The sequence below is a fragment of the Neophocaena asiaeorientalis genome, unplaced genomic scaffold (genome assembly GCF_003031525.2).
Source record: "Neophocaena asiaeorientalis asiaeorientalis breed wild unplaced genomic scaffold, Neophocaena_asiaeorientalis_V1.1 scaffold7, whole genome shotgun sequence".
NCBI lineage: Eukaryota > Metazoa > Chordata > Mammalia > Artiodactyla > Phocoenidae > Neophocaena > Neophocaena asiaeorientalis.
The window spans coordinates 20,523,605-20,538,205 of NW_020185337.1; the positions used below are offsets into that span (position 1 = coordinate 20,523,605).

General features: G+C 40.6%; 1 protein-coding gene across 3 annotated transcripts in view; it reads right to left on the reverse strand.

Annotated features, from left to right (window-relative positions):
* MEPE (matrix extracellular phosphoglycoprotein) overlaps nucleotides 1-3,653 on the reverse strand; it is a 13,980-nt gene extending 10,327 nt beyond the window's left edge. For 2 of the 3 annotated variants that reach the window (XM_024736217.1, XM_024736216.1), the window contains exon 1: nucleotides 1,383-1,436. In XM_024736217.1, coding sequence (XP_024591985.1) covers nucleotides 1,383-1,436 — 54 coding nt within the window. Of the gene's footprint in view, nucleotides 1-1,382; nucleotides 1,449-3,631 lie in introns of those variants that run through there. The other variant, XM_024736215.1, reaches the window with a different exon arrangement.
* Nucleotides 3,654-14,601: the final 10,948 nt, after the last annotated feature.

Below are 14,601 nucleotides of genomic sequence, written 5' to 3' on the forward strand. Positions count from 1 at the left end.
TCATCCTCTTTTCTTTTTTTTTTTTTTGCGGTACGCGGGCCTCTCACTGCTGTGGCCTCTCCCGTTTGCGGAGCACAGGCTCCGGACGCGCAGGCTCAGCAGCCATGGCTCACGGGCCCAGCCGCTCCGTGGCATGTGGGATCTTCCCGGACCGGGTCACGAACCCGTGTCCCCTGCATCGGCAGGCGGACTCTCAACCACTGCGCCACCAGGGAAGCCAGGCATCCTCTCTGGACCGGTGGTCACTGGGCTGGTGCTGACACAGCACATTTCCTGGAAGGTGGTCGGAGATGCCACTGCAGCTGTTCTTCGGAACGTGGTGCTCAAAACAGGCTCGTCCTCGGCTGGTGGGATGAGCTGGGTCAGCGGGGCCCACGCCATCCTCCTTATGCCTAAGCCCGTGCCTCTGTGGCCCCGATTGCGCAAAGTCAGTCGTGTGCATCGGGCCTGGCAGATGTCTATTTTAAGCAGTACGTCCCCCAGAGGACTGCTAGAGCATGTGTGCTGAAAGGGGACACGCCTTCCTCAGCTCCGGCTCTCCTCGCCGGTTGGTACAGCTCGTGCCCGTCAGTGCATTTCCCAGTTGGTTGCCCACTCGCTCAGGACCTATGCGTAAGTTCTTCTGACAACAGAATGACCACTCGCTTCCACGCTTTTCCAACTGAAAAGGTTACTCAGAGAAGTTAGGATGTTTTCCAGACACTATCTAATTAGCGCTGTGTCTCCTTTGCAGAAAATATCGGTAGCACTCAGCATTTTCACAAGATGACTTCGTCACATCCTGAGCACTCATCTGGGTGAATCAGAGGCAAGAGAAGACACAAAAGGAAATTGGAGCTTGATCTGGGTTAAGCTGAGGGAGACTTCTTCCCATCTTTAGCCTCACTGATGAAGACAAAATCACCAGCAGGATCTCCCAGTGTTGCAGTGTTGCAAGAACTACAGGAAAGGTTTGGTCCCTTCATGTTATCGTGTAGCTATAAAGTCTAGTTGCTTAGTCATGGAGCATTCAAGTAAAATTCTCTCCGTTTTTGGTAAAATATTGAGAAATTCTTTTGACAGGTTATAATTTGGGTATATTTACTCACTAGCATTAGCTGATTGAAACACTGTGGCTGCCTATTGGTTTTCTCAAAAATATTTTCACTGGCGTTTCTCCAAAGGCAACATGTAGCCATCTTGTAATTCTTCTCACATGTTCGTTGAGGGCTTCCCTGGTGACAGACATTTGTGTCAAGTGTTGGATGGGTCCTCTTTGTGTGGTACTTTATTGTAACTGAACTAGGTAAGTGCTACTAATTTCAAAAGACATCGCTTAAAAGAAAAAGAGAAGAAGAGAGCAAGAGATTATATGATGCGTAACTGAATCTGTAAATGCTTACTGGAGCTGCCAGGGTCAGACTGAAAAGGAGCAGTCCCAAACAGATGATTCGCATCTTTGAGAATCTCTGTAAAAAGACAATAATATTTTACCCTAAAGCATTGCCAGTTATGAACTGCAGCCATAACAATAAATAAAACAGAAAAGTCTATACAAACCTCCTTCCCCTTAGCAGTTCATTTCCTCTTGTTTAAAGAAAAACTACATATAATTTATAGCCAAGTGTAGAAACTTTAATCTGAGCTTTCATATGTCTAATTATTCCAATGTGAAAATGAAAATTGTCCAATATTATGAAAACAATGAAGTTGGATAGAAATGGAGTTCATAGAGATATTTATTTGCTCTATTGTCAGCCCAAACTTTTCCCTTTTATCTTTAGAGAGAGACCATTTAATTGAATTATTTATATAATTCAGAATAACATTAAGCAAAGAGTCAATAAACTTTAACTTTAGATCAATAGAAATGATGTAATTTGAACAAGAGAGAGAAAAAAAGGGTTTTTAAATGACCATTCTTTTCTTTCAGTCCTTTATAAATATATTCTACTTCCTCAGGGACCTGTGTGATGGTAGCAGTGGTCAACCCAGAATTCTATCTCTTAGAGAGGAAGTAAAGCAAAATTGTTAAGAAATAGGTTTTAAAGTTAGATCTGGGTTGGAGTTCTTGGCTCTGTTATTTAATAACCAAGGGACCCTGGGCAAGTCATTTAAACTCTCTCAACTTTGGTTACCTCATTTGTAAGATCTGAATAATACTTAAACTTGTATCTAATGAAAAAATTCTTAGTTCTTTACACAGAGCCAGGCACATAGTAAGTGCTCAATAAAGGTTAGCTTTTGTCCTTAAAGAAAGAAACAGTTAAAAAAAAAGAATAACAGTAAGTTAGTATAGCAACTCATAACGGACTCTAAATGAATCTGCCAGGGTGGCAGTCTTTACTGTGGGAATGAAATCTTGTTCACCACCGGCCCTGTGCCTGAATATATATCCTCGTACTCATTAGCAAGGTATATGAGGTGGAAGCCACCTGTGGGCTGGAGACCAAAGCAATTTATGTAATAGTTATATTAATAGCTAACATTATTGAAAACTAAAATGGGCCAAGCACTGTCCTAAAAATTTGACATATATTCAATTAATTGAGCTTCACAGTAACCCTGTGGAGTTAGGTGGCATTACTAGTCCTGTTTTACAGATTAGGAAATAGACACAAAGTCAAGTAACTTGTCCCAGAATTCCCAGGTGTTCAGGGGCAGAACTGGGATTAGCATCCAGCCAATGTAGCTCTAACGCCAGACTCTACAGCACCTTGAATAAGTTTCTACTCTTTTATCTTATTACAGAAAAATCTACATGTCGTTGATGTAAAGCAAGTCATAGTATTTTACTGGGATCCACAAAACGATGTTTAAAACACTAACATTTTCTTATGGATAAAGGTACATGTTTATATGCTAAGAGGATCTAGTGAGTTCACTTAAGTCAAGTAGCCATTAGATTGAAAAAGAAAGTCAACATAATTTTGAATGACTGATCTATTGGTTTTGATATTAAGTATTTTACTAACTACCACACAGACATAGAGCAACCAATATGAGAAGTAAAAATTTATATCACTGTTTGATATTACTTGAGAGAGAAGTACTTTTAACAGGAAAAATAATCTAAATACTGTTGCAATCTTTAACCAGTTCAAGGTAATAGCTTTTATTTGGAGAAATAAATATAACTTTTAAATGTATTCTAAAATCCTGGGCTATTCTCTTCTAAATTAATACAATTTTAAGGACCTTAATCCTAGCTATAATTTAGCTTCCAAGCATTTTAGAGGTTAGGACAGTACAAGTCAAGTATCAAATGACAATGCTGATCAGTAGAAATATCAGTACAGATGAGGTTTGAAAGTATAAGTCTGATCATATTATCCTTATTCTGTCTTATAAGCAAAGGTGTGGAGTAAAATTGAAGTCTTTGAGTTACTGTGGAGCTTGATAATGTTGGTAGTCAAATCAGAGGGAAAGCTGCTACCAAACCACCAAGTTTAGTTGATCATTTCTAGAGCTTGGTAACACATTTTCTTTTTCTAAAACAAAGCAATAAATAGTACACAGGTGTGCTCAGTAGAGAACACTTTTAATATGCATTCATTTTCAAAAGCAAGCTCCCTACCTGGATGTCACGCATCTTACAAATGTGAACTATGTTATAAAGTTGTTATCGAGAACATCAAGAGAGCCAAATTACCTGGGGGTCTTTGACCTTCAGAATACCTGGTTTCTTCTGCAGAATTAACGGTGTCTGGGCATTCTGCTGAAATTTAAAGTTTGTTAGAGTCCTCAATGGCCAATCAGCACTGGCTCACTTAGTGCTAGCAAACAATTTGTTACCAGTGCCCACAGATAACCATAGGGGGCAAAGTAATTTTAATCTAAAAATGTTTTTGTGGTAGAAAGCTGCTATCAAATGTTCCAGAAAGTGGGATAAACAGAAAATATAAATACCTCAGCTTGGTATATCGTGTTGTCAAATAATTAAAATTGATTTCAGAACTATTAATTAGGACTGGCTGAATAACTCACAAGTTTATAAATAGAAAACAGTTTAGCTATCCTCTTATGTCAAAAGCTTATAATTTCAACTGTGCCTGAAGGAACTTCAGCAACATTTAACAAAAGGGCATTGAGTGCCTATTATGTGACCAGCATTAGGGAAACAGCAGTGAATGAAAGGAAAAAAAAAAATCCCTGTCTTCGTGGAATTTATAAGCTGGCAGGGAGACAGACAATAAATAAGATGAGTAAGTAAAAAATGTTATGTTAGGTAGTGACAGAGACTAAGTCTAAGAAGAAAAAGTGTTGCAGGGAGGGGACAATAATAAGCATTGAGAGTGGGGACATTGGGTTGAAATTTTATTTTTTTTAATTTTTAATTGTTTAATTTTTATTTTGGGGCTGCGCCACATGGCTTGCGGGATCTTAGTTCCCTGACTAGGGTTTGAACCCAGGCCCTCGGCAATGAGAGCGTAGAGTCCTAAACAGTGGACCGCCAGGGAATTCCCTGGGTTGAGATTTTAGATAGTGAGGCCCAGGAGGGCCTCGTTGAGAGAGTGACTTTTGAGTAAAGACCTGTAGACATCTGACTCTCTAGGGGAAGAATATTCTAGGCAGAAGGAGGAGAACCCCTGGGACAAGAGCCTGCTGGCTTGTTCCAAGACAGAGGAGAGGTCAGGTTGGCTGGATGGACTGCAGGAAGGGAGTAGAGGTCAGAAAAGTATTCGATGGCAGATGATGTAGCGCCCCTGGGTCATCGCGAGGCCCTGACTTCACCCTGAGTGAGAAGGAAGCCCTTGGAGTTCTTGGGCAAAGGAGGAACTGAAGGAGGGACTGAGTACGAAAAGGCAGAGACCGGCGAGGGAGCTCTTGAAGTAATCTGGACTTGAACCACAAGGGGTGGTGAGAAGTGGTCACGTTCTGAATGTATTTGGACAGTAAAGCCAGTAGGATTGGCTGATGGACCGGATGTGGCTGGGAGAGAAAATCAAGAAGCAGGGATGGCACCAAGGTTTTTGCCTTGAGCAACTGGAAGAACAAAGTTGCTCTTTAGTATTGTTATGGGGGAAACTGCAGGAGTGGTTTAGGGGGAAATATTGAGAGTTTGGGTTTGTATGTGAATGTTATAAAGTGGTCAATTTAGGACGTTGACTTTTTCAGTGAAACGAGTGGCACACGCATATTAGAATAAGCCTTTCTAGGGCAGTAGTTGGCCCAGTCTGGCTGCCAAAATCATGATTGCAGTAGTTCAGGAGGCTCCATTCAGTCTAAAATATTTTACGACCTGAAGGGGTAATTAGAACATTATGTGAAACATCAATAAAAGATAATGTAAGAATTGTTTAACCCATACTAAGGGATAAGAACTACCTATAGCTAAACACAACTTTAACAGACTATAAATGATATTTAATGAGATTTAAATGTAAACTCCCAGTTTCTCCTAACTTTCAAAACAGACAAAACCCAAAATAAAAAAAAGAAAGCAGCCCTTAGGCAGCTTTAGCTGAGAGAATGGTTTCTTTTCTAGTTCAGGCTGAATCCCTATTTTTGATCCTCTTCTGAGTGTACATAGCTGGTTCTTAAAACTCTTGCCAGGAAGAGAATTTTAGCTTTTAGGTTGGGGACACTGCTGACTCACAGTCGTTCAACCGTGGGGTTTAGAGTATTTGACATTGTCATTGACAGTGGAGGCGATTAACTGGTAGCTTTGGAGTCAAACAGACCTGAGTTCAAATACTGACTCTACCTCTTGTTCGCCGTGGTCAATTGCTTAAGCAACTAAATTGAACTTTTGTGAGCCTCAGTTTGTCCATATGAGAATGGGGAGCATCATAATAAGCTGAACTTTCATTGAATGATTCCTATGGTCCAAGTATTCCTCTAAGTGTGGTATATTAACTCATTTAATATTTACAAAAACTCTATATTGTAGCTGTTATTATCACCCTGATTTTAGTGATAAGACATAAAGCAGTTAAGTGACTTGCTTAAGGTCATATATCCAGCAAATATAAACAGCCAGAATTTGGGCTTCCCTGGTGGCGCAGTGGTTGAGAGTCCGCCTGCCGATGCAGGCGACACGGGTTCGTGCCCCGGTCCAGGAAGATCCCACGTGCCACGGAGCGGCTGGGCCCGTGAGCCATGGCCGCTGAGCCTGCACGTCCGGAGCCTGTGCTCCACAACGGGAGAGGCCACAACAGTGAGAGGCCCGCGTACCGCAAAAAAAAATAAAAATAAAAAGCCAGAATTTATAATTAAGCAATGAGGCTCCAAAATGAGGTTTGAAAACCACTGCACTATACTGTCTCTTAAAGTCTGCATAAACATTAAATCAACAAATGTTCCTAAGTCTAAACTAAATGATAAATATATGATAGCTACCCATCCCACCCATTCTTCCCATCATTATATAATAATCTGGCATTCAGATGACATCCTTCTGCATCTCTCTTCTGTCCTCTCTTTATCTTCCAACCATGTCTTCTTTTACGACTCAATTGTTGAAGGGAAAAAAATCAATGAAATGGTGAAAGAAATAATAGAGTTGAAGTTTAAGAGCAAATGGTGGGCTGTTTCTCTAGACATCACAAATATTAATGACCAGAATTTCAGCAAAATGTAAAGGACTTGGCAGACAGAGAAAAAGGCTAACAGGAAAATGGAAGTAAAGGAAAGGAATGGACAAGAACAGTGTTCAGTCAACCGTAAGACTGAACAGAAACATACAGCTATATAAACAGTAGACAGATGAGAATACCACAAAACTCCTCACTTTTTAATATTCTCTTAACGTGATGAATTATTCACAGATTTCTATAACACTTAGAAAATCCGCAGCGTTTTAAGGTTTTACACTCTTCCGTAACTTTAGAGTTTATAAGTAACTTTATACTTTTGAATGATCAGGTAGAAGTAAGCACCTGGTATGTGCCTCATACATGGTGCAGCTTTAGAAAATGTTAGGGTTTTTTTCACTAATATTATAGTTTCAGATTATTTCTCAAATGTGCTTTTTCTTTGTCTTTCCTTCTTTCCAAAGAAGTTTAGCAAGAGATTTCCCCTTTATTTAAGTGATGGGAAAGTGTTTAATTCTATCTAGATGAATCTGTGTTCTATAAGAGAAAACTCATAGAATGTTAAGAGAAAAGTTGACTTAGCTACCAGTCCTACCAAGGAGTAAACTGGCAGTAGCTAAATATATATATACTTCCAAAGCTAAAATGAATTCAAAGCTCAAAAAATAAAAATGCAACTTGGGCTTTAAATTTAGAACCTACAATTGACTAAAGCAAGAAGAGAAAAAAAGAAAAAAAAATTGAGCCTATCAAACTTTCTGTCTAAAAGTTTGCTGAGAAGAAACCATGGGGAGAAAACCAGAGAATAATCAGTTGCTAAAGTTCTGTGAAGTAGAGGTGTTACTGCTACCCTCTTAAAGCTTGCCCCCTGGGTTGAGCTTGAACTTCAAAAACTCAACATAAGTTTCCTAAATGTTTTTGTGTAATAAACAGTTTTGCCATAACATTTCTTAGGACTCAAAGATAAAGAGCAGGGTTCTGTAAAAAAGGTAATCTAGCCTCGCACTATTTCTATTTAATTGGAAAAGACAACAAAATAAAATAAAATTAAGAAGGACTAGAGAAGAACAGGAAATGGACGCGAACTTTCTTCTGGTTCTCGGTTCATGGTTCAAGAACAGACATCTCCACCGATGATGCACCTAGCCGGAATCTCCTGGGCCGGGCTGACACAAGGAGCTGCTCCTCAAAGAGATTTTCAGATGGAAATAGTCCACGAAACTTGTTTCGTCTTGTGCTGGCTTTTTCATTTCTTACCCTTCGCTTTATTGAGAACAATCATAAACTATGAGCTAACTAGGACCCTACACTATCTGTTCCAGCTGCTGGACCCTCATCCAGGAGTGAGGCTTTGTGTTTTTGTTTTGTCTTGTTTTGTTTTTCCATCTATTTCTGGAACCTCCCATCCATCTTCTCTATACTTGTGCTCTAGGTCCAATTGTTTTGATATACTTTTTTTTTTTTTTTTTTGCGGTACGCGGGCCTCTCACTGTCGTGGCCTCTCCCGTTGCGGACCACAGGCTCCGGACACGCAGGCTCAGCGGCCGTGGCTCACGGGCCCAGCCGCTCCGCGGCACGTGGGATCTTCGCGGACCAGGGCACGAACCCGCGTCGCCTGCATCGGCAGGCGGACTCCCAACCACTGCGCCACCAGGGAAGCCCTTGATATACATTTTTTAAAACTTAGGATAGTAAGAACTCTTTTTATTTTCTGGGATCTTGGTCCCCAACTTATCCTTAACATTATTAGGTGACACGTTTCTCTGTATCATCAGAGGCAGTTAGAGATAAATATATACTATGCGTATTTCCATAGGTTCTGACTAACTGAAATAACGCTCTATTTTCTAATTTATATATGCAACAAATACTGAGTTTTCCCTTCTGAAACAGTGGGGAGATCTCCACAGTGTTGTGAATGGAAAAGAAGGGCCCGTGTTGAGCATCTCCTCTTTACCATATGGACCCTTACAGATTTGTCAAGGCTTTAGGCATTTCATAGAATCATTTATTCCCCATTCATCTCCAGAAGAGAGTGTGAAATGGGTGTGCTGGGACTTGCCCTGTCTTTAGCAGAAGAAAATGTTTCTGTTTTAAATATGTTCATTCATGAGGATCAATATTCATCCCGAGTTTAAAAAAGGTCACTTTTTAAAACGTCACTTACAACCAACTTTCTCATCTGCCGCCAAATTATGGGGTTCTTTTTTAGTTTTTATTATTTTTTTCTCTTAGTGTTTGGGAATTTCAACAGAAGTACATGAAAATTTCAGCGGGATACGGAACCACAAAGGGTCACAAGTGGCGTGAAGCTAGCTGTGTGCATTTCTCTAGGCTATTTGTTTACCCGTTCAGCTATTACTGGCAAAGGGAAGGCATGTCAATATCATTTGCTTTTATTTTTATATTAGAAAGATGTCTCACTACACCTTAAAGTGTAATTTAGAGGGTGTAGTTAAAATGTAATTATAATGATACCAGGCTTTTCCTTCGGGACATGGCGACATTGCTGGAAGAAGCTGTAAGGCTTCGTTGTGTGACCTCAGGAGGGAAATAGCTCTCATTCCCAAATAGTTCTTGCCATTTTGTTTTGCAGGACCAAGTATCCTCTTAAGAGACAGAACATGATGACATATACCAGCTAGTTATTCATCGTATTGGACACATACTATTTTCTTACCTAATTTCGGCCTATCTTGTCTTCTCAGTTTTTAAACTTCGTGTTTATATGTATCGTGTTATCATTTTATTTTAGCTCTCCTCTCATGACTGTCTTAATTCTCACAAATTCTCAGAATTTTTTCTATGCTTGTCTGTTCTTGTTTCAGTTATCTATTGCCATATGACAAACTACCTTGAAACTTAGTGGTTTAAAACACCCATTGATTGTTTTCTCTCAAGTGTCTGTGGGGTGACTTGGCTCAGCTGTGCTATCCTCAGATCTCTCATTTGGGACACTCAGACGGGATGGGTGCAGGACTTCTCTGAAGACCTGATTGGGCTGCACATCCAAGACGGTGCTTTGGTGCTTCTTCACATGACCTCTCTCTCCAGCAGAACCAACTGGACTTGATTAAAATACTCAGTGGGTTAAAAGCTCATTAACTGGATTTGTTGGTCTAATAGTAGAGGTTCCCATGCAAATTACATTCTGCTCTTTCTCAGGGGGCTTCCCCGCTCCTGAGATCCTCTAGGCTCTCAAGAGCAGAAAACAGAAGTAAGCGAAGCCTGGAACTGTTAGAGTCATTGCCATGATATTGGTCAAAGCAGTCAGATTCAAAGGAGTAGTATATGTTCCACACCTTGGGGAGAAGTGGCAACGTCACATTGCCGAAGACTTGTGGAAGGGGAGATAGTGTCGAAGCCGTCTTTGGAGAATACAGTGTGCCCGAGTCAGTCCCGATAGCAATGCAGGTATTGAGAATTCCCTGAAAATTACTCTTAAAATGTTTGGTGTACTTATATTAGTCTGTTTCTCTCCAGAGAGACAGAACCCATAGGTTATACACATAGGAAGAGATTTATTATGAGGAATTGGCTCACATGATTACAGAAGCTGGTAGGTCCCATGCTACACCATTTGAAAGCTGGAGACCCAGGGAAGCCAGTGGTGTAAATCCAATCTGAATCGCAAGGCCTGAGCGCCAGATGAGCAGCTGGTGTCATTCCCAGTCCAAGGCAGAAGACAGATGTCCCAGTTGAAGCAGCCATACAGGAAGCTGCCTTTTTGTTCTTTTCAGGCCCTCCATCAATTGGGTGATGCCCACCCACATAGGGGAGGAAAATCTACTTTACTGAGTCCACCTCTTCAAATGCTAATCTCATCCAGAAGAATGCTCACAGACACACCCAGAGATAAAAATGTTTAATTTGGGTACCCCTTGGCGCAGTTAAGTTGACACATAGAATTAACCATAGCAGTACTGGACTTGATGATCACTCATTCTACACAACGTAAGTGATGGTTTATGTTGTGCTGTTGATTCCCCATCACTATCCTGTAGCTAGAATCAAAATCAAACTTCCCCTCAGCTGGCTAAGGGGTTAGACATACCTGACAATCTCTGTCACAAAGTTTCAAAAGATAATTAGGATAATGAAAATATTATCTTCAAACATTATTTATTAGAGATAAATAACATTCTTGATGTGTTCAGGTCCAGGAAGTGTCATTTTATTTTATTAAGCAGCTACAGAAAGGCGATAACTCACAGATTGCTGTATCAAATATGAGAAAAGGTACTGCATTTTTAGCGAGTTCACTGATCGTTTGTTTATATCCTAAGTGATTAACAACAGCTAAAGTTTTAAATTAATCAGTTCTCTATGGTTATGACTTTAGAGTCATCCGAAATGGAAATCAGCAAACTATGGCCTGTAGGCCAAATCTGGCTCAACAGCTGTTTTAGCAAATAAAGATTTATCGGACCACAGCCATGCCCATTTGTTTACATTTTGTCTATGGTGGCCTTCGCTACAATGACAGATTTGAAGAGTTGTGACAGAAACCATATGGCCTGCAAAGCCAAAAATATTTACTTATCTGGTCCTTTACAGAGAAAGTTTCTGACCCATGACTAAACTAGTGAAAGTTGAATTTGTGCTTTAAAAAGTGATAAGACGGGCTTCCCTGGTGGCGCAGTGGTTGAGAGTCCGCCTGCCGATGCCGGGGACACGGGTTCGTGCCCCGGTCCGGGAGGATCCCACATGCCGTGGAGCGGCTGGGCCGGTGAGCCATGGCCGCTGAGCCTGCGCGTCCGGAGCCTGTGCTCCGCAGCGGGAGAGGCCACAACAGTGAGAGGCCCATGTACCACAAAAAAAAAAAAAAAGAGAAAAAGCGATAAGACAAAATTCTGTACACACTGATGAAGGTCTTATCTTCTTGGACCCTGGGAGTTATGAAATACAGGGGGAAAGCCTCCTGAAAAAGAACAGAATACATCTTCCATGGAACTTTTATTCTTAGAACAACAAACCAAGTTAATGAGTATCTAACTCACTGAGGGCAGAAAATATTTACAAGTATTTGCACTTGGATAAACAAAAGGTCCGAGTGATTGCTTCATGATTTCCTTTTAATTAATATTGATTCTTTTTTAAAGACTCATATTTCTTGACATTAGACTATCCTTTTCAAAAGAATGTATTTATATTTTTCTGCTTTTCTCACACTTTCATTACTTTTTCTCTTTGTCACTCAGAGGGATTCACTTTGCCTAGAGATGGATTGGGATTTTGGGGGTTTTTTGGCTGTGCTGGGTCTTAGTTGCAGCACATGGGATCTTCATTGCAGCGTGTGGGATCTTTTAGTTACGGCGTGTAGGCCCTTAGTTGTGGCATGCGGGATCTAGTTCCCTGACCAGGGATCGAACCAGGGTTCCCTGCATTGGGAGCACAGAGTCTTAACCACTGGACCACCAGGGAAGTCCCGGATTGGGATTTTTTTTAGTAAGAGGAAAGAAAGTCAATGTTTTGTTTTTCAGTTCTGAATAGGCTCTTGAAACTCTCAGCAGAAGCAATTATTTTGAAAACCAAAGCTTTAGTTTTGCAAGATGAAAATCTTGTTAAGAGAGGAAAGGGTGATAGGAAATCCACAGGGTCAGCCGTGAAAGAGGCAGGGTATAGAATTTATGTAACAATAATAAATTGAAAAGGGGAAGGGGGATATTCAGCGCTCCCTGCGGATTAAACATGGCTCCCCCTGGTTGCCAGCTGGGGAGGATATTGATTGAGGCATCATGTTGGAGGAGGTAAGAGGGACTTGAAGTGAGGGGATAGGGCCTAGGGAGACCACAGGGAGAGGGGCAGAGTCATCTCTCAGAAGCAGCTACCCTGTGGCCATGCTAATACCCAAAGACCAGCCACCCCTGGGGTGTGGCCTGAGCTGGGAGGCCAGTCAGTATCCCATTGCTTGGTGAGGGCCTACATGTCACCATGAATCATCTCACATAAGTAGCCCTCTCTCATGCTAAGCCCATCTGAACTCTCCGTGTGGTCAACGTTCTTTAAATGTTCTAGGACACTCATAAGTCTCCCAAACCTTGGTATCTGGAAGAGGCACATGGAAGAGCAGCTCTCTGACAACCTTGCATGGTCTCCATGTGGGCAAGAACTGACTGCAGTCCAACCCAAGTCTTAGCAAAGTGCCCTGTGGCTGGCCAAATCTAAGATTTGATGATTCTATGATATATTGTGATAGTTTGTGACAATGTCACAAATAAAGAGTAAAGATTACCTATATTGCTGAATAAATAGTATTTATCACACTGTTCCCAAGGCTTCCATCTCATGAAAAGCTTTTGCTTACAAGGAAGCATTAGGACAAGAAAAAAAATGATCTATGAGTTCGCAAAAGACAATTTTTATGACCAGGTAATTCTATTACAATCAGATGCACCTAAATGTTAAGATGGAGAAAGGAAGGGACTGGAGAGGAGAGAGGTGATGATCTGAGTAGCTCGTAATGGGTCGGACTCTAAACAGCAACCCACTGAGTATACTCCACATGTAGGAGGTGAGGGAACAAAGACTAGGGAAGGAAATTCATTTACTCTCGATAACACCATCATTCAAGCCCACCTAACTCCAGGGCTCGTGCATTTTGCACAGTACCAATCTACCTATATAGAAAGGTGTACCAAAATCCCTGCAAAATATCAGAGGATCCTTGCTTTGAAAATATTCTCTAGGGCTCAAGTCGTAAAAAAACATAGTTGGTTCTAAGAAGATTGTGATAGAGGACGTCTCGTTTTTTCAGCAATGCCTTATCATTAGAGATTTCCTGCCCACTCATGGCTCAACATCCATTCCTGATGAATATGCACTAATGAATATACGTTAATGGTCAAGAGAACAGATCCTAAAGCTAGGCTGCTGCTTTGACGTTGTGACCTGGTGCAAGATGCTCGACCTCTTTGTACCTCAGCCCCTTTGTCAGTAACACGGGCGATAACAATAAAACCTACCTGACAGAGTTTTGTGAGGGTTAAATGAGTTAGCAATAAATTACATGGTTGGAATAATTGGGAAAATTGGAATATGGACTGTGTATTAGAAAATATTATCATATCTAGGTTGAATTCCTTGAGAATGAGAATAAGAATGGTATGGCAGCCATGTCGGAGAATTCCCTGTTCTAATACTAAATGCTGAAGTGTTTAGGGGTGAACATTGTGATACCATGATGTCTGCAATCACTCTTTAATGGTTTGGCAAAGAAGCGTATATATATGAAGAGAGGCACACAGAAATAGAAAAGATAAATATGGCAAAATGTTAACCGTTGGTGAATTTAGGTGCTCATGTACTAGCCTTCCAACTTTTCTGAAGGCTTCGCATTTTTCAAAACAAAGAGTAAGGAGATGATGGGTTGATGTTTGTGTGTACGTATAAGAGTTTTCTACCCCATCCCACTGCTGTGCCACCTAGAACCAAATCAATAGGAGTAGGGCTGCCAGATGTAACACAGGACAGTCAATTAAACTTGAATTTCAGGTAATGAATCATTTATTTAGTATAAATATGTCCCAAATATTTCACAAATGCCAAATATTGCATAGAGCATACCTATACTAAAAAGTTACTCATTGTTTATCTGAAATTCAAATTTAACTAGGCATCCTACATTTTTATTTGTCAAATCTGGCAACTCTAATAAAAGCTGTTTATGTCCCTGATATATATGGCTGAGCCCGCCCACAAGCATTTCAAAATCTTAGTTATGCTGATTTATCCATGAAAAAGATGTCTATCGTCCTTCTTAGTTTTAAACCATAGAGAAAATAAGCTTTCATACTTTAGCTGAATCGTCATCCCACTGGTCTCACTTCTTTTCATTCTGAATCTCTCATTCTTCTTCTTCATTATAACACATTTGAAGGATTGCATTTTTATTTGTGATAAAACCCATAGATAGAATATACATGCAGGTCACATCAAAATACATGAGGATGATAATTAAACCTAATATACAGTGATGGATAGGTAGTGTGATTAGAGAACTACACATTTATCGTATACAGTGTTACTGATGTCAGTGAATCTCTTCTAAGAAGCACCGCTCGAACAAAGGGTATGTTTTAGCCAT